General features: G+C 48.3%; 1 protein-coding gene across 4 annotated transcripts in view; it reads left to right on the top strand.

Annotated features, from left to right (window-relative positions):
• Window positions 1-20,248, top strand: part of SUFU (SUFU negative regulator of hedgehog signaling) — a 110,811-nt gene that overhangs the window by 62,414 nt on the left and 28,149 nt on the right. For 2 of the 4 annotated variants that reach the window (XM_079900643.1, XM_079900641.1), the window contains exons 4-8: window positions 10,562-10,704; window positions 11,606-11,691; window positions 11,965-12,037; window positions 15,295-15,448; window positions 17,256-17,367. In XM_079900643.1, the coding sequence (XP_079756769.1) occupies window positions 10,562-10,704; window positions 11,606-11,691; window positions 11,965-12,037; window positions 15,295-15,448; window positions 17,256-17,367 (568 nt within the window). Of the gene's footprint in view, window positions 1-10,561; window positions 10,705-11,605; window positions 11,692-11,964; window positions 12,038-15,291; window positions 15,449-17,255; window positions 17,368-20,248 lie in introns of all 4 variants that reach the window. The other 2 variants (XM_079900642.1, XM_079900640.1) reach the window with 1 other exon arrangement.

Here is a 20,248-nt window from a genome sequence, read left to right as displayed (position 1 = left end):
ATCTGTCTCTCTCCCTCCTCCACATGCTGTTTGTTTTGTGGGTTTTTTTTTCTTTTTTGAAGAAAGAATCCTGTCTCGGCCTTTCTTTGGGAGAGTTTGATTTGAAACGCTGCAGTGGGGCGATTGTGTAATCACGCTCCTGAGATCTTCCCTACAAGCATCTTGTCTGCTGTGCATGTGTGTAGAGAAGGGCAGGGGCGCCAGATTCTGCTGTTTTGTACCAATTGAAGCCTCTGAGCTCCAGAACATCCCACTCTTATTCTCTCCTTACAGCACTCAAGTGTTAAAGGGGAACTACCTGGGACAGATTTGTTTTTTGCTCCTATGCGATATACATACATATTGCTCTCAGCTGCCATCCAGAGCTCCTAGGGTGGGCCGTGCCTCACCAGGCTGCAAGGCTCTGAACCGAACTCTTAGCTTTGGCTTGGGGCTGGGGAGTCGGGGCAGGCGGGCGGGGAAGTGTTCACTCACAGCTTTATTTGGATCCCTGGAGGAAGGAGAGTTGCAGTTACCAGGGGAAGGTGAGCACTGATCTTAACCGGCTAGAAGGTGGTCTGTGCCCTTCCTTTGGTGGGTGCTGTCAGGTGGAGGTAGAGGAGTACTGGCGCTAGACAGTGAGGGCAGTGCCCTCTGTGTGATGCCTCGGGTCACCCCTCCCCAGAATGAGCATAGCATCTCATGAGTGTGTTAAAGGCTCCAGAAATGTAATCTGTGGCGGTGACATCAGTCTGTCTACACCCTATGACCTCTTAAATTTTGTAGGCTCTTCTTTTCTGGAAATACACCATGAAAATTTGTGAGCACCAAGAAGGTGAGAGGGATGGAGACTGCTTCTTGAGAGACGGTGATGGCTACCCCATTGTTGAGAAGTTTGACCTTAAAGTTGACAGACTCCAGGACTTCCCTGGCAGTCCAGTGGTTAAGACTTCGCCTTTCAGTGCAGGGGGTGCGGGTTTGATCCCTGGTCAGGGAGCTAAGATCCCACACGCCTTGCAGCCAAAAAACTGAAACATAAAACAGAAGAAGCACTATTGTAACAAATTCAATAAAGACTTTAAAAAAAAAAAGTTGACAGACTCCAATCTACCAACCTGCTTTGATCCACCTTCCATTTTCCTGCACTCCCTAAAACACTTCTTGCAGACCCACCACCCCTTTGACACCTGGCACAGTTCATCTGGGTTTCCTGCCCTTGCTCTCTGTCTCTGGAATGCATGTAGCCATCTCCAAACACGGGCCTCCAAGCGTCAGCCGTGAGAAACCCTCTTTTTGGGGCTCCAAAAGACGTTAACCCTTTCTCCTCCGACCAGGTATATGGATTCTGACCACGGAGATGGAATGTTGTGGGTGGGACATTGCTTTCTGAGGTATTGTGTGAAACACCACTGGGCCTGTCCTTCCACTCAGAATGGAGACAGACAGTCACTCTCCAGAGTTGGGATGAATTAAGAACTCTTGAAGAATGCACTTGTTTCTCAGTGTTTCAAAGGCAGCACTAATTATTTTGCGAACAATAGCTGTTTTCTTCTGCAACCCATTTCCCTAGGTTTTGCTAACTTTTTATATCCGGCACAGTCCAACTTCAAACCACCATGACTAAAGCTGGATGTTTGGGAAGTGGGGTAGGGTGACAGCCAGTTTGAGGGGTCAGTTAGGATCTGCACAGCCATACGGCCCTCCACCTTTTAAGAGTTCTTGCCAGGGAGTTGTTTGTTAATGGGGAAAGAGACATTGAGTGATGAAACCTTTCTTTAAACAAAGCAAGGGGCAGAACTGAACCTAGTAGTTTTTGGACTCTCTTTGCCACCGTGGAATGGTGTGAATTTGCCAAACAGGCTGCGGCCAAGGGAGGTTTCTCATGGTGCTGGGAGGCAGAGCTCAGAGGAAGAGGGAAGAGAATGGGAAGTAAGCCTGCAGGCCTCACTTGGAACAGCCCTTGTGGCCACTCTGCCGTGCTGTCTGGGTTGGGGTCTCAGGGACTTGCATCCTAATATCTTGGTAAGGACCCTTCAGGGAACCAGAGAGAGGAAGGGAGAGGGAGCGAGCGCCTCTGACCACTGGACTGAACAGCTGGGCCTCCAACCGAGGCAGTATTAGCATTTGAAAACCCCTCTGAAGGGTCTGAGGGCTTCCCGGGGTGGGTGCTGGGCCTGAGTGCTGAGACCCGCGGTGGCTCTGCACAGAATGGGGCTGAGCATCCGGGGCATAAAGACCAGGCTGGACTCAAGAATGAGCCCATTGTGGCTTTGTCCCAGGCTTGAAAACTGTGACCAAGGCTCTTTCATTGTTAAGAAAGACCATTTCTTGGCCATATAGCAGAGCTAATAAGTCTGGTCCCCCCACCAGGCAGGGCTGGGAGGTTGTTAGCTACATGCTCTCTGAACCTTTCTGTGGATAGTTAACACTGTCTCCTCCCCCTCCTGTCTTTAACTCACTCTGGATCCCGCAGGCTGGTGTGTTGGTCCAAGAACAGCGACTGGGGCCTGTCTCCCAGCTGCCTAAATTAAGCCCCTTCCCAAATTGTCTGTACATAGGAGCTTTTGGTCATTCGTATTTCAACAGTGTGGGTTGGTACAACATTTATTTTTAAATCGATGTTATTTATGGTTAATAAAAGGTCATGACTCCAAACCTTTGTAGCCTCTTCCCTGTTTCCAGCTTAAGTCAGCTAGAGGTGGGGCGCTGGAGGGAACTAACTGGCCCAGCTCTTCCTTAAACCAGGAGCAATGGTGCCACCTACTGGCAGTTGCTGTTAGCTACAGGTTCTGTGGCCGGTCCTGTTTTCTGGTAAAGGGACTGGGACCTGGATGGGAGTAGCTATACTGTATTCCAGTACAGGAGTAGTAACGTGGAGCACACACTGAGTAGGCACACTATTTCCTGCTTACAGATGAGGAAACAGGCTTATAGATTGTGATTGGGTAAGTTGCCCAGGGTCACAGCTAGTAAGGAACAGGGCCTTCCCAACGCAAGGTTAACCAGTCGGCCAGGGTTTGCCAAAGCGAGCAAGAGATTTTAAGTGATAACTGGACAAGGCATTCAGTGACATGAATAGTGAGGACTGTCTTCCCCCTTCTGATTCAATCCTGCTGAGTTTGTCAGTTTGGCATGACTCTTTAAACCTCTAACAGCTCTTTAACCCTTGTTCATTTCAGTTTTTAACAATGTTAGGTAGGCAACAGTATCAGTTATAAATTAATAACATTGTTTTTCATTGAATTATTTTGAAGTTGTTATCTTCCACTTTACGGTGAGCAACACTGATTTTCTCTCTATTTTCCTTATTATTTAGTACAGTGATATGAAGTTTCCATTTATTTTTTATTTTTTTTAATGAATTTTCCTTTTAAAGTAAGTTTGTTTAGGTTAAAAAAAAGTGAGTCAATTTTAGGGGGAAAAATATATGCAGGTGACAGTACAGGTGTACATAGATATGTCAAAAATCCTAACAGGTGTTATGGATGACTCAAAAGTTTGGGAGGCCCAGAGAAAACCATGGTTCATAAAGACACATGCACCCCAATGTTCACTGCAGCACTATTTACAATAGCCAGGTCATGGAAGCAACCTAAATGCCCATCGACAGATGAATGGATAAAGAAGATGTGGTACATATATACAATGGAATATTACTTAGCCATAAAAAGGAATGAAACTAGGTCATTTGTAGAGACATGGATGGACCTAGAGACTGTCATACAGAGTGAAGTAAGTCAGAAAGAGAAAAACAGGTATTGTATATTAATGCATACACGTGGAACCTAGAAAAATGGTACAGAGGAACCGGTTTGCAAGCAGAAATAGACACACAGATGTAGAGAACAAGCATATGGACACTAAGGGGGGAAAGCGGGGGTGGGTGATGGTGGTGGGATGAACTGGGAGATTGGGATTGACATGTATACACTAGTATGTATAAAATAGATAACTAATAAGAACCTGCTGTATAAAAAAATAAATAAAATTCAAAAAACAAAAAATGTTTGAGAGGCGTTACACTGTGCCCATCCTCACTGGCTTGCTCCCTGACGTTGGGCTGTCTTGAGGATCCTTTCCTCATTTGCAGAAAATGAAAATGCTGCAGTAGGTGATCATTGAGGTGATTTGGACTATAAAATGCTGTGATGTCTGGGCATTACGACTTAGGTTTCTCCTGGGCCAGCCTGCTTAACCTGAAGTGGTAGTAACAATCCAGGGCCTTGCTTCTCCCACTTTTCCTCTCCCGCAAAATTCTTCCCTTTCGCCTACTGCATTTTCTTTATTCTTTTAATAAATCACCTTTACTGAGATATAATTCACATATTTTATAGTTCACAGTTGTGACACCATCACCCCAAAAAGCAACTCCAGACCAGTCACTTCCGATTCCCCCTTAACCAACCCAGGCCTAGGCAACCACTAATCTGTTTATCTCCATAGATTTGCCTACTCAGGACATTCTGTATAAATGGAGTCACACATGGCCTTTCGTGACTGGCTTCTCACTTAGCGTAATGTTTTTGCTATGTTATTCATGTTGTGGCATGTATCAGTACTTCAGCACTTTGTGTTGCCAAATAATATTCCATCATATGGATATACCACATTTTATTTATTCATTCATTAGTTGATGGACATTTGGGTTGTTTCCACCTTTGGGCTATTATGAATAATGCTGCTGTGAACATTCAGATACAAGTCCTTGTGTGGACATGTCTTCATTTCTCTTGGGTATATACTTAGTGGAATTGCTGGGTCGTATGGTAATTCCATGTTTAGTATTTCATGGAATCACCAAATTGTTTTCCAAAGCAGTTCCACTGTTTTACATCTCTACCACTATTGCACAACGGTTCCAGTTTTTCCGCATCCTCACCAATACCTGTTATTTTCTGGGGTTTTTTGTTTGTTTTATTTTTTTTATTTTTATAATGGCCATCCTAATGGATGTAAAGTGGTTATTTCATTGTGGTTTTCATTTGCATTTCTTTTCACTTTCTTGTAGCACAACAGGTTTTGATTTTAATGAAGTCCAGTTTATCTATTCTTTGTTTGCTTGTGCTTTTGGTATCTATCTAGGAACATTGCCTAATCCAAGGTCAGAAGATTTACTCTTATGTTACTTCTAAGAGTTTTAACTATTAGAGTTAGGCCTGTGATCCATTTTGAATTAAGTTCTATTTATGGTTTGAAGAAGGGATCCAACTTGATTCTTTTTTTAAAATTTATTTTTATTGATATTATTTATTTTTGGATGCATTAGGTCTTTGTTGCTGTGGGCGGCCTTTCTCTAGTTGTGGCGAACGGGGGCTACTCTTCGTTGCGGTGCTTGTGCTTCTCATTGCGGTGGCTTCTCTTGTTGCAGAGCATGGGCTCTAGGAGTGCGGGCTTCAGTAGTTGTGGCACACGGGCTCAGTAGTTGTGGCTCACGAGCTCTGGAGCACAGGCTCAGTAGCTGTGGCACACGGGCTTAGCTGCTCCGCGGCATGTGGGATCTTCCCAGACCAGGGCTTGAACCCATGTCCCCCACACTGGCAGGTGGATTCTTTTTTTTTTTTAACATCTTTATTGGAGTATAATTGCTTTACAATGGTGTGTTAGTTTCTGCTTTATAACAAAGTGAATCAGTTTGGCAGGTGGATTCTTAACCACTGTGCCACCAGGGAAGCCCTGGCAGGCGGATTCTTAACCACTGCATCACCAGGGAAGTCCCTGGAATTATTTTATAAATTTTATCTTCAAATTGTTCTTGCTAGTGTATAGAAATACAAGTGACTTTTGTATATTATTCTTGTACCCTGCAATCTTGCTGAACTTGTTTTTTCTGATAGTTTTTAAGTAGATTCCTTAGGGTTTTCAATGTATAAGATCATGCCATCTTTAATAGAGATAGTTTTATTTCCTTATCAGTCTATCCGGATTTTTATTTCTCTTTCTTGCCTTATTGCCTTGGTTAGAACCTCTAACACTACATTGAATAGAAGTGGTGAGAGGCAGCAACTCTGTCTTGTTCTTGATCTTAGAGGGAAATCATTCAGTCTTTCACCACCAAGTATGATGTTAGCTGTACGTTTTTTGTAGATACACTTTAACAGGTTGAGGAAGTTCCCATCTATTCCTAGTTTGAGTGTTTTTGTCATTAAAATGTATCGGATTTTGGGACTTCCCTGCTGGCACAGTGGTTAAGAATCCACCTGCCAATGCAGGGGACACGGGTTCAAGCCCTGGTCCAGGAGGATCCCACGTGCTGCAGAGCAAGTAAGCCCGTGCGCCACAACTACTGAGCCTGTGCTCTAGACCCCGCAAGCCGCAACTACTGAGCCCACACACCACAACTACTGAAGCCTGTGTGCCTAGAGCCCATGCTCCAAAACAAGAGAAGCCACCGCAATGAGAAGCCCGTGCACCGCAACGAAGAGTAGCCCCCGCTCGCCACAACTAGAGAGAAAGCCCCACACAGCAACGAAGACCCAACACAGACCAAACTAACTAAATACATAAATAAATTCATTAAAAAAAAAAGTATTGGATTTTGGTAAATGCTTTTTCTGTGTCTATCGAGATGATCATGTGATTTTAAAAAAATCTCTATTCTATTGATATAGTATGTAACAATTGATTTTCTTATGTTAAACCAAACTTGCATTTCTGGGATAAATCTCACTTGGTCATTGTGTATAACCCTTTTTATATGTGGCTGTATTCAGTCTGCTGGTATTTTTGTTGGAGATTTTTGTGTCTATGCATAAGTGATATTGATCCATGGCTTTCTTTTCTTGCAGTGCCTTTGTCTGGTTTTGGTATCAGGGCTTCATAGAATGAATTAGTGTTAGCTATTCTTTTAATTTTTGCAAAAGTTTATGAAGAATTGGTATTAATTCTTCTCTAAATGTTTGGTAGAATTTACAGTGAAGCCATTGGGCCTAGACTTTTTATTGTGGGGGAAGCTTTTAATTACTAATTCAGTCTTTTTACTTGTTGTATTGTTTTCTTACTTGCAGATCATGCATGCTGCTTGTAGACACACACTACTGTAAAAGGAGAGAAAATCTGGGAGGAGTGGGCCAAGCAGAAATTGGGAAATTTGGGGGTTTATGATTGGCTCTGCCTGGAGCTGTGCCTTACTTTAAATATTGATAAAAAGTCAAGAGATCTCACCAGTTGAAATTCCCAGATCATAAGTAATAGACCAGGGACCTCCCTGGTGGTCCAGTGGTTAAGAATCCACCTTCCAATGCAGGGGACGTGGGTTCAATCCCTGGTTGGGGAATTAAGATCCCACTTGCTGCGGGACAACTAAGCCCATGTGCTGCAACTACTGAGCCCGTGCGCCACAACTAGAGAGCCCGTGTGTGCCGCAGCTAGAGAGCCTGTGCACTGCAACGAAGAGCCTGCACGCCACAATGAAAGACCCCGCATACCACAATGAAGATCCCATGTGCTGCAACTAAGACCCAATGCAGCCAAATAAATAAATAAATAAACAAATAAATAAATAAAATAAGTGACAGACGACAATGAACTACTATACAGCTATATGAAAGATGAAGTAGTTGACAATTTCAGCTATTTCAGGATGAAAAATACAAACTTACTTCATGATTATTAAAAAAAAAAGATTGAGGTAGTTACAGTATACAAAACTATAATAACCAAAACAGTATGGTATTGACATTAAAAACAGACATATAGGACTTCCCTGGTGGTACAGTGGTTAAGAATCTGCCTGTCAATGCAGGGAACACGGGTTCGAGCCCTGCTCTGGGAAGATCCCACATGCCACGGAGCAACTAAGCCCGTGCACCGCAACTAAGCCCGTGCACCACAACTACTGAGCCTGTGCCCTACAGGCTGCGAGCCACAACTACTGAGCCTGTGTGCCACAACTACTGATGCCCGTGTACTTAGAGCCCATGCTCTGCAACAAGAGAAACCACCACAATGAGAAGCCTGCACACTGCAACGAAGAGTAGCCCCCACTCACCGCAACTAGAGAAAGCCTGCGCACAGCAATGAAGACCCAACGCAGCCATAAATAAATAAATTTATTTAAAAAGTAAAATAAAATAAATAAAAACAGACATATAGATCCATGGGACAGAATAAATAAACCCAGAAATAAACCCACACGTATGTGGTCAATTAATTTACAACTAAGGAGCCAAGAATATACAATGGGGGAAAGGATAGTCTCTGCAATAAATGGTGTTGGAAGAACTGGACAGCCACATCCGAAAAATTGAAACTGGACCCCTATCTTACACTGTACACAGAACTCTACTCAAAATGGTGTAAAGACTTGAACGTAAGACCTGAAACCATAAAACTCCTAGGAGAAAACATAAGGGGTAAGCTTCTTCACATTGGTCTTGGCAGTGATTTTTTTTTTTGATTTGACCCCAAAAGCAAAGACATCAAAAGCAAAAATAAATAAGTGGGACTACATTAAACTAAGAGCTTCTGCACAGAAGAGGAAACCATTGACAAAATGAAAAGACAACCTATTGAATGGGAGAAAATATTTACAAATCATACAGCTGATAAAGAATTAATGTCGAATATATAAAAATAACTCATACAAAAAAATTAAAACTCATACAACTCAGTAGCCAAAACAAACTATCTGATTTTAAAATGAGCAGAGGAACTGAATAGACCTTTTTTCAAAGAAGGCATACAAATGGCCAACAGGTACATGAAGATGTGCTCAACATCACTAATCAGGGAAATGCAAGTAAAAACTACAGTGAGATATCACCTCACACCTGTTAGAACAGCTGTCATCAAAAAGACAAAAGATAACAAGTGTTGGTGGGAGCGTGGAAAAAGGGAACACTTATGTACTGTTGGTGGGAATGTAACTTGGTACAGCCACTTGGAAAATAGTATGGAGGTTCCTCAAAAAATGAAATACAGAAACTACTATGTCATCCAGCAATTCCACTTCTGGGTGTATCTGAGGAAAACAAAAACATTAATTTGAAAAGATACACACACCCCCATGTTCACTTCAGTGTTGTTTACAGTAGCCAAGATATGGAGACAATCTAAGTGTCCATTGATGGATGAATGGATAAAGAAAGTGGTATATATACACAGTGGAATACTACTCAGCCATAAAAAAGAATGCAATCTTGCCACTTGGGACATGGATGGGCCTTGAGAATGTTATGCTAAGTGCAATAAGTCAGACAAAGACAGACAATACCATATGATATCAATTATATGTAGAATCTAAAAAATATATAAAACAAATGAACAAAAGAAAACAAAACAAAAACCAAGCTCATAGGTACAGAGCAGACTGGTGGTTGCCAGAGGGGAGAGGAGGTGGGGGAGGGGTAGGTGAAATGGGTAAAGGGGGTTAAGAGGTACAGACTTCCAGTTATAAGTTCTGGGGAGGTAATTATACAGCATGGTGGCCTATGGTCAACAGCACTGTGTTGTATATTTGAAAGCTGCTAAGAGAGTAGATCCTAAAAGTTCTCATCACAAGAAAAAAAATTTGTAACTATGTGAGGTGATGGGCTTATTGTGGTAATAATTTAACAATATATACATATATCAAATCATTATGTTATATAGCTTAAACAAAACAGTGTTATATGTCAATTATAAATAATAATTTCCCCTCAGTAAAACTGGGGGAAAAAAGGAATGAGGTAACTCTTTATGTGTTGATATGAAATGATCTCCAAGATACATAATTTTAAAAGAAATGTGCAAAATGGTGTGAAGTGAAAAAAAAATGGAGAGGACCTATAGATGCTTATAGGCTAGTAAATGCAGAGTACCTGTGGAAGGACACCCAAGGCGTTGTTTTTCCCTTGTGGCTGTGATACCTTAAACATCTTTCTTTAAAGCAGCGGGCCTCTGTGAAGGGCAACAGTGAGGCTACAGGGTGGCCATATTTGCACATTTCTCTTGGGCAGCCTGGGTCCAGTGCCTGTGTCCTCATGGGAACAGCTGCCCCTCCAGGCTGCACATCTAGGCCGAGGCGTGTGAGGCAAAGTCAGACCTCCATCTAATGAGGAACTATTCCCTGAATCTGTCTACCTGTGAGAAACTGGTGACAGATCTCAAAAGCCCTCCAAGGAAGGAAGTTCCTGTTTGAACACTGTTTCAGCTGCACAGAAATCCTGGTATGTTTTTCCAAGGTGAAGGGTTTTATTGCCCTCCAGCCTTCCTGTGGGCTTCTGGCCCAGATGGTCACACAGTAAAGAACTTTATTCTTTCTTGGCAGACCCGATTGTGGCTGCCCCCTGCCTCCCGAATGAGTGAAGGTGCTGGGGAAGCAAAGATGCCAGAAGTCTTTGGACTTGTCAGGCCAAGCACGCAGCCACACTGGTAGCCCGTCATCTTCCACTGAAGGCTGGCAGAATTGGCGAGCAGGAACGTGTTTGGTTTGGGGGCAGTAACCATACTCTTTGCTCCCATCCAAGTGAATGCGTCCCCTCCTTCACAGGGGCCACCTTGGAAGGCTGGGGAGCCTCCCAGCCAGGGCTTCTGAGACCCCGGGTCGGGCTCCAGGCCTGGCTGCAGGGCCTCGGTCGCTGAGGACCCTCACGTCTGTCCACAGAGAACACCTTCTGCAGCGGGGACCACGTGTCTTGGCATAGCCCTTTGGATAACAGTGAGTCGAGAATTCAGCACATGTTGCTGACAGAGGACCCGCAGATGCAGCCCGTGCAGACACCGTTTGGGGTGGTTACCTTCCTCCAGGTGAGGCACAGGTTGGACTTGGGCTTGAGCCTTTCCTGGTAGGACAGGAGGGCTTGGGTGGGGCAGTGAGGGAACAGAGATTTCCTGTGGTCTCCTTCCACTTTCTAGTCCCTCTGATGGTTTGTTGGGTAGATTCGGATGGCCTGATTTAACCTGCTGAGATGGGGTAAGGGGGCAGGGGCAGGGGCCATTTGGGTAGGAAAGGATGGCTGTACTGAGTGGATAGCAGGGAGGGTATTTCTGTGAACTCGTAAGACCCAGATAGCCACAGGCACAGGACCTCCCAGCAGGCAGCTTTGGACTGGACTTTCCCTTACCCGGAAGGGACGACGTGCACCTACCCCAGCTGCACCCGGGCTGCTTGTGATCATGGTGGGGTCTGTGTGGAAGTTCAGTTGTTTCCTTTGAGATTTACTCAAAGGCTCAGCCCCTGATAAGGAAGGGAGCTTCTCTGTGAGCTGCTGGTGCCCTTTGGTCATCGTGCTAAGCTTAAAGCGTCTCAAAATCTCCTCTGTTTACAACCCCCATGATCCTAGACTGGGCAGGAGCACATCCCTGCTTCCAGAGACATGGGCTGGGGACCCATCCTGAGTTGGCAGGGCCCTGATTTTCTCTTCTGCAGTCTAGGGCTAGGCTTTGTGTCGCCCAGACCCCTGAGCCATCACAGCAGGGCAAGGGTCAGACCTCAGTGCCCTGTGTGTGGACCCATCCATCTGCTAGCCAGGCCACTGTTCCCTCCTAAGGGAACCATCCCACTTTGGACACATCAGCCCCTGAGCACAGATCCTGCCTGTGGTCCCCCAACTTTGGTGATACTAAGAGAGCCTGGGTAGTTGACTTTCCGGGTGGGTTGGAGGAATGGCCATTAACGCACAATGGCATCTTTGTCCCGGGGTCTCAGATTGTTGGCGTCTGCACCGAGGAGCTCCACGCAGCCCAGCAGTGGAATGGGCAGGGCATCCTGGAGCTGCTGCGGACAGTACCCATGTGAGTACATCCCTGCACTATGAGATGGGGGCGGGGTCCCTGGGCCTGGGCTTGGGAACCCCTCCTTCTCTCCACATGTGGGTGCCCCCTTACATTGCTGCTCAGGCTCTGGGTTTTCAGACTGGGGCTTCCTGATCACTCTCCCTGACTGTCTCTGGCCACTAACTGATCCCCTGTGTTCTGGGCTGGGGGCAGCAAACAGGGCAGGATGTAGACCCAGCCCATCAGCCCCAGACCCTCAGTTACCATCCTGTCCCCTTTCCTTGTCCACAGCGCTGGCGGCCCCTGGCTGATAACTGACATGAGGAGGGGAGAGACCATATTTGAGATCGATCCACACCTGCAAGTATGTCTTGAGTGAGGAAAACCTTTCTAGCACACTGTGCCTAGGCTTCTTCCAAATAACACTGGCTTTCATCCTGGGAAAACGGAGGAGCTTTATTTGTGAGTGAGTAGAAATATGGCATGATTTGGAATTTGTCCTCTGAATTCTGCAGAGCACATAAGGGAGCAGAGATTTCAGGCCAGGAAAACTTGTCTTAGACATATGTTTTTTTGCATTTTAAAAGGATTGATTTTATTGAATGCAAATTATACATCAATAAACCTGACCAGAAAATCCGATCACTAGCAAGGAAAGAAAATCAGTATAGTGGATATTTCTTGCCCAGTACTCATCCTGCCATGTTCCCCTTCTTAGAAGAACACAGAGTTTCTTTCAGGAAGCCATCCCACTGCCACCGCCACCCTGTAACAGTAGGACAGGTGATAGTGACTCCACAGCCCAGCTGCAGGGAGGAGCGCTGATTGGTCTAATGATCCCATCCCCCTTTTAGATACATTTTTCATCTTGGGTAGTCGGATACCGAGCTCCTCCCCTGGCTAGGTTGGCATCCCTTCATATATAAAAGGAAGTCTCTATACACACAGGCCTGCAGTTCTCACTCACTGTAGCCCACCTGTACAGAGTGTCAGTGTTGTCTTTGGGTTTTTTAGAAGCAGCACTCTGTATGAAGGTGAATTTTGAAAGCCACGTAGAGCATAACTTCCTTTCTTATTGGCAGCTCCTGAAGCAGGAACCGCAGACAGCTAATAATGTGCCTGACATGTGCCTGCCTCCTTCTCCTTTGCCCCTGCCCATTGCGGGTCATTGCCATCTCTGAACATTTTATGCCTCTGCAAAAATCTGGTAGGCCACAGGCTGCTGCCAGGAGTTATATGTCCTTTAGGAAGGGTGGGAGGTGGCCAGGAGAGGTAGCAGGCGGACATGTAGCCAGCAGTTCCTGGGCTGTTTACTGCAGACCTGGGAGTTCTTGGGCAGAAGCCCTACTCATTCACAGATGATGCTCCTCTGTTTTCCTAGTGCCTTGAACACTGCAGCTTTCCAGTTGCTGCCAGGATATCCTCTGTTATCTGTACTTTAAACTTGGTTTCTTTGTAGCTTCTGCTTATGCAAGAACCAGGAACCACAAAGGCTATGTTTCCCTAAGCCCTTGTTCTGCAGCCACACTGGGATCCAGCACGGGGCACCATGGGCTGTTGTTTGGCCCCTGTCCTAGGTGCCAAGTGCTAAGAAAGCACCTGATCCTTTAAGCTACTAGGGTAAGCAGCCCATCCTTTCTCTGTGTGCTGAGAACAGTTCTCCTCCCTAGTCTTCAGGCGCCCCTGAGGCCAGCCAGCAGAACCCAGAGCGCCTAGTGTTCTTTAAAAGCAAGCAGGGGGGGCTTCCCTGGTGGCTCAGTGGTTAAGAATCCACCTGCCAATGCAGGGGACACAGGTTCGAGCCCTGGTCCGGGAAGATCCCACATGCTGTGGAGCAGCTAAGCCCGTGCGCCACAACTACTGAGCCTGCACTCTGGAGCCCGTGAGCCACAGCTACTGAAGCCCACATGCCTAGAGCCCGTGCTCCGCAACAAGAGAAGCCACCGCAATGAGAAGCCTACGCACTGCAACGAAGAGTGGCCCCCGCTCGCCGCAACTAGAGAAAGCCTGCACGCACCAACGATGACCCAACACAGCCAAAAATAAATAAATAAATAAATTTATAAAGAGAAGGATTATATTTAAAGAAAAAAAGCAAGCAGGGGCACCTTGGTGAGAAAGTCCAGCTTCCTTTCCTGGGCGCTCTGTGCACCCAGTGGGAGCTCCTGTGTGCTCGCTTGTGTCTCCGGGGCTTGCTTGCAGGCCGTTTGTTTCAGAGCTGCTCCTGGTCCTTTGCTCCAAGCTCCACCACTAGCTAGCTATGTGCGTGGACAAGTCTCTGAACTCCTCTGCGTCTTCACCCTTTCTTGTTTACTCATAAAGTAAGTGGGCTGAGCTTGTTGAGCCAAGAGGTGTCCTGAGCTCCTTGCTTAGGTGAGACGCCTCAGGGTGGCCAGTGGAGAGGGAAAAGCGTAGACTCCACCCCAAGCAAACTAGGGCTCACACGCCCCTGGTTAGAGCACAGAGAGCCACTCCCTGTCATCAGCCTCCCACGCCTCTGCTCAGAATCCCCAGCTTTGCCTAGGCTGCTGGTAGCACTGGAGAGGAGGAGGATGGGATTGATGGGAAGGAGGCATTGGGCCAGGGCCACCTGCTGACTGGTCTCAAAAAATAAGGACCCTCTGTAAGCTTACCTTGTGCTTCCCTGGATGGGCTCCCTGGCCGAGCAGCAGGCCTGTTCAGAGCCTGTGGAGCCACGGGGAGAAAGTTCCCCAGACAGGGAGGAGCAGACTCTTACTGAAGTACTAACTCAGGAGCTCTATTTGGCCTACATGACTGTTTATGAACAAGGTTGCGGGAGCCTCCCAGATGACCTTTCATCCAAAACCCAACATCACAACTTTGTTTTACCAGAAATCCCAGGTGTTTGTGTTTAGCTCTTCCTTGAGGCCATTTGGAGAGTGTTTGGACTCAGAAGTGTCAAGGCCTGTGCGAAGGCAGGGCCTCTGGTGGGGTCTAAAGATGGTCACTGCCCTCCAGGCCCCCGTTTCAGTCTAAGAAATGGAAAAGAATCTCCATCCAGAATTCTTGGCCAAACAAGTCAGCAATGCAGCAAGGGGAAGTCCGGCCCTTCTGCTCTCTGGGGACTCTTCCCTGTGTGACCACACCCTCTGCTGTTGGAAGAGAAAACTGCAGGTATGGAGTTGGAGAAATTGGGCTGAGTCCCCGCCTCTCCCGCCTGTGGCCGGCGTCCACCCTGGCCTCTGGAGCAGCGACCGGGTGATCAGTGAGGAGAGGAAGGACTGTGCCTTTCCTCAGGAGGGTGGTTCCTGGCTCTGCCACATCAGCTCCACGGGCCAGCACAGGGTGGGCAGAGTCGGAGCTCTGAAGCGGGTAATGACAGTCACTTTACTGGAAGGCTGATGGGAGAGGAGACGCTTCCCTTGGGATTTTCATTCTTCCCGGCTCCCCTAATTCCTGGTTCCCCTGGAGGAGACCCGTGGCTGGCAGAGACCGCCATGCGTTAGTAACCAGGGCAGAATAAGGTCAGAGACCCTGCTCTTCCGGCCCCTGCCCCGTGCTCAGCTCTTACCAGGGCTCAGTAAACGTGGGAAAGGTGGTGGTGACCTTGGGCCACCGGTTCGCTGAAGGAACTCCGGCTCTTTGACTCTTTCCAAGCAGGAGAGAGTTGACAAAGGCATTGAGACGGACGGGTCCAACCTGAGCGGTGTCAGCGCCAAGTGTGCCTGGGATGACCTGAGCCGGCCCCCCGAGGACGACGAGGACAGCCGGAGCATTTGCATCGGTACTCAGCCCCGGCGGCTCTCTGGCAAAGGTGGGAGCCGTCGCCTTCCCTTTCCCCAGGCCGGGTTTCAGTATTTCCTGGCAGGATTTAAACAGCAAGTGAGGTCTTCAGCAGGGTGGAATGAAGGGAGCTTTACTGACCCGTTTCTCCTGTGTTTCCTGTGTGTATTTCAGATCGCACTTCCAGCAGTGACCATTGTGTTTTAGATTTGCCCCTTGCTATCTGAGGTCAGGGAGGTGAGTGGAAGCCCTAGAACAGTTACAGGAAACAGCCATAGTCCACCCAAACGCAAGAGAACAAGCATCGGCCACCCACAGAATTGACACAGGGCCCAGCTCTAGCCTGAAAGTCATGCCAGACCTGAGGATCACTCTGGCCTTGGGCCCTCCCAGGCCTCAGACAAGAGAGGCCTGAGTGTGAGGCCAGTTTGCACACTTCCCCACCCCACTCTCTTGCAGAGATAACGTAAGGGGCGTAGGCAGGGCACCCTTACCTGCTGCATTTTGTCGGGGGGCCTTGGGGAAGGAGGATATGGCTCCCCTGTTGGAAGCTTACCATGCTGGTCTTGGTTAGCGAAACAGTTGTGGTTTTTAAGAAAGGGCATCCCTAACTAACTCCAAAAGAAAAGCGGCCCTTTACACAGACGTGATCGCAGCTGCTTTTTCTACTTCCTTTTTCAATTCTTCCACCTTTTCTTAACTTTTGAAGAGTAAGATACCTAGAATCCTGAATAAAATACCAGCGCATGTGACCGCACTTATAAAAGGTTTTCTTTCCATAAAAAACAACTTAAACCCCTAGTGCAAATATCTGACCCCTTTCTTTCCTTCCTGCTTATTCTAATGACGTGCCAAGCCCTGGGGAGATTCTGAGAGAGTGTACAGTTATTAGAATCATTCAGTTGCTTTTGACAAAAGAGCTAATTTAAGGAGGGATTCGCAGTTTTGTCCAAAATTTCAACCATCATTGGCTATTTTTAAAAAAATTATAAAAGTAAGATCCATGCCACTATAACAAGCCAAACACTAGAAAAGTGAATAATCACTTCTATCCTCAAAGCCCACCCTTTAACCAACAAACGTTAATTTGCTTTTTTGTGTGTGTTTGCAGTTTGCAGAAGTAAATCTTAGATGAAAATCTCAATATAGGGGACCAGACTAGTAAGCTTCACCCCAAAGACCAGAAAAGCGCCTTGCAAAGAAATAATTCAACCAGGGGACTCCTTTGTCACCTCCTGGCCCTTGGCAGACCCGTGGAGAGGCAGGGTTCCCTGGGGTAGTACCAAGGTGGGGAGATGACTCAGTATCCCACTGACCCGGCCCAAGGGGAAGGGGTGGCAGGGCCAGATACCAGCTGACCACCCAGAAGCCAGGAACTTGTGTAAGGGTTGCCTGCTCATTCACGGCAGAGCACTCGCAGCCCTTACTGGCATCCATCAAGTGGGTAGAATCCCTGGGTGGTCTTGGGCAATGGCTGTCTTGTGAGTCACTGTCTGGAGCCATGTTAGGGGTAAGCCTAGGGCCTGTGACACAGGATGGGAAAGGACAGTGGAGGAGAGCCCTGCCTTGGAGAGTGCCCTTCTGCAGTCCAGAGGCCATTCCTTGTCTTCCTCAAGAATGGTGCTCTTCAGACCAGATGTTTCCAGAGCACACGATGCCTCGTCTGCTCTGTGTCCTCATGCTGCACTCAGATCGCACAGCTGATGCCTAGAGTGGCCTCAAGACCAGCCTTCGTGGGGGCCTTTCCCCAGCCCATCAGCAGAGCCAGGGTCCAAGGACAGGGATGGGGATGCTGGGGGCCCAGAGGGCCATCAGGTAACTTAATGGTGTCATTGCAGACACGGAGCAGATCCGGGAGACCTTGAGGAGAGGACTTGAGATCAACAGCAAACCCGTCCTTCCGCCAATCAACCCCCAGCGGCAGAACGGCCTCACCCACGACCGGGCCCCGTAAGTGCCCTGCCCACAGAGGGGTTAGTCTAGCTTCCTGACAGCAGTGTCCCGGGACTGGGACAAGGGGGCAGTTTTGTCCTTCAGGGCCTGTCCCTGTGGCTTGCATGAGAGAGAACAATGCCCAGAGGCCTTGCTGGATGGACTCAGGGTCTCTGGGGCACACAGATCTGTGGGTTGTAAGGGCCTCAGAGGGAACGCAGCGGACCAGAAATATAAACAACAGTAAATATTTACATAGGCTGTGTGAGCAGATGGGAGGCCAAGTTGGGGCAAAATCTGACTTGGGGCCTCCCAGCCTTGTGGGAGCCCATTGTGCTGAGCACGATTCCCCTCCTTATCTCGGCCTCGGCCAGAGTTGCCCTTCCTTCCTTCCTGGAGCCTGGTCTCCGGCTGATAGCTGCAACCCCAGGGGCCTCCCTGTCTGGCCAGCCCCGGACTGGACGCCTGCTGCTGAGGCCCTTCTTCCTGCCTCCCTTCCATGGGGCCCAGGGAAGGGAAGTCCTCTGCAGGCCTGTGCTGTCTGTCCAAGAGCCCCTATAGCTCTTAGGAGAGACTGTGACCACCCCAGAGGTCAGATCCACTTCCTGCTGACCTCTCTTCCTCTGATGGGGGCGAATGGTGGGCAGAGCTGGAGCTGGGCACCCCCCTCTGCCCTTAGTCCCAGGGCAACTCTAGGGAATAGCTGCTGGCAGGGGATGCCTGGGAGCTGGCAGCCCAGAGCAGGAACCCTGCCTGCCAGAGAGGAAGTTGCTGTGCCCTGGGCTAACAGGGAGGCGGACCACTCGTGCAAGACCAGGGTGATCCGTCCTTCTTCTAAGAAGTCTTTATTACACACTTGCTGTGTGGCAGGCTCAGGACCCAGAGGGCCATCTGAGGTGTAGGCTCTTTTGGGGGCACATGAACTGAAACAGTTAATTAATTGGCATGATTCTGGCTGTGGGTGTAATTTGTTGGAAATAGTTCCTTTGAATTCTAGCTCCAGTTGCTCATCCACGATCCCCAGAAATGGTAATGATCTATTGTGCTACAGAAGGGTCAAGTCAGCATGATCTGGAGTAGTTAGGGAGGGCTTCTTGGAGGAGGAAGGACATAAGACGGGCCTCGAAGGAGCCCTGGAATTTTAACAAGCAGGTGAAGAAGCTGACAGGGATGGAACAGGGGAGGCCTGGCTGGTTAAAGTCGAGGCTGTAACCTGGGAGCAGATTGTGGAGTAGGGAGAGTTACTCCAGCTGCCCAAGGTGGCCAACCTGAAGAATCTGCCATCCAGAAGCCATGAGAGTAGAGGCCTTTTGCAAGAGCCTGGAGAAGCTTCCACTGCCACCTCCAAGCAGCTTTCAACTCCAGCCAGTGGATTTCTGCAGCCAGCCGCCTTGAAGGAGTTGGCTTAAGGCACCATCTTCCCCTGGCAGGAGCAGATGGCCAGGCTGAGTCGTGGGGCATCTGGAAACTCTCCACCTGTGAGTCTGGACCCTGTCCCAGGGCCATACTCCTTCGCGTGCCCTGAGCTTGGCCTCTTCCTCTGAGCCCCACTGGCACTGATGGGAGGTCGGGAGGTAATTGAAGGCTTAAAGGCTCAAGCAGATTGCCCCATAACTTGTAGTCTCAGTCCAGATGGCCCTTCCACCTCCAAAGGTCTGGGTTTCTGGGCAGAAGGGCAGGGGCTCCTGTGGAGGCAGCCCACTTGCCCCTACTATACATCTGGGACAAGTCTGAGATCTCACTCCCAGTCGAGGGCGTACTTCCAGCTGCTGCACCCCCAGACATTGTAAGGCACACAGAGTTCCTGGATGCAGACGTCCAGCCCAGACTCAGCCCACTGGGCAGTGGGGCATCGGATCTGGTCCAAGGGCTATCTGTAGACTCAGGGCAGAGGCTGCAGCCTCCTCTCTTTGGCCTGAGTTGGCTGAGCTGCAGAGAGATGGATGCGAATAGATCAGAGGTGCAGCCATCTGGGGTCATCTCCCCTCCCTGCAGCTCAAGGACCCAGTCGCGTCTCCAAGGTGCTGGAATCTGCAGTCTGAAGGGATTCGGAATGTCTCCTCTAAGGTTGTCAGTGCTGGTTACCAGTTTGTTAGCAGTTGGTTGAGAAATGGTTCCTCCTTTGCCAAGAACATTTTCCAACCCTCCCTCAAGTCTCCAGCTCCCTGTCACCTCAGGATCGATGACGGCGGCCTCAGTTCAGATTAGCACGCACGACTGTAATATCTGTGCTGCCCACCCTGGGACCTGACCCGGTTTCAGATAAACCGCATGGATTGTGACTGAGAAAGCCAACCCAAAATGTGCTGGCACTAGTGTTTGCTCCTCTCCCTGTGGGGGAGTGACCGGCATGGGCCCTATTGTGTCTTCGTGTCCGATTTCCTTTAGTCAGGCTTTCTGGGCTGGGGCCCTGATGCATAGTCTTATGGGCCTGAGCGTGGTTTGAGAAGGCTGTGGAGATAGAACAGAGGTTCAGAAGAGCCAGTGGAGCCTGAGTATTAGCAGCTGGGCTCTGGCCTACCTGAGGGAATCAGGCACTTGATCTTTTCCCACCTTAATGGCGACTAACACTGATCAGGTGCAAGTGCTTTATACCATCCTCATAGTCACTCTGTGAAGTAGATAATCTTATTATCCCCCTTTTATAGATGAGGAAACTGAGTGAGGTACAAAGAGGCTGATAAGTAACTTGGCCAAGGTGAGAAAAGGGTGGCACTTAGGGCAGTCCCTCAGCCATTAACACGGTGTGGTCCTCCTTACTCCATTCTCAGGGACCGTGTGAGGGACACCCCAGACTGTGTCTCTCACCCTCATAGGTGGACCTCCTCTAACTAGTCAGAGCGTGAGTAGAGACTGCTCCCTTGGCACCGAGGACAAGGCTAAAGCCCCATGTTAGAAG

This window comes from Stenella coeruleoalba (genome assembly GCF_951394435.1).
Source record: "Stenella coeruleoalba genome assembly, chromosome: 16".
In the NCBI taxonomy this organism is placed as follows: domain Eukaryota; kingdom Metazoa; phylum Chordata; class Mammalia; order Artiodactyla; family Delphinidae; genus Stenella; species Stenella coeruleoalba.
This window is presented reverse-complemented; position numbering and strand designations above follow the sequence as displayed.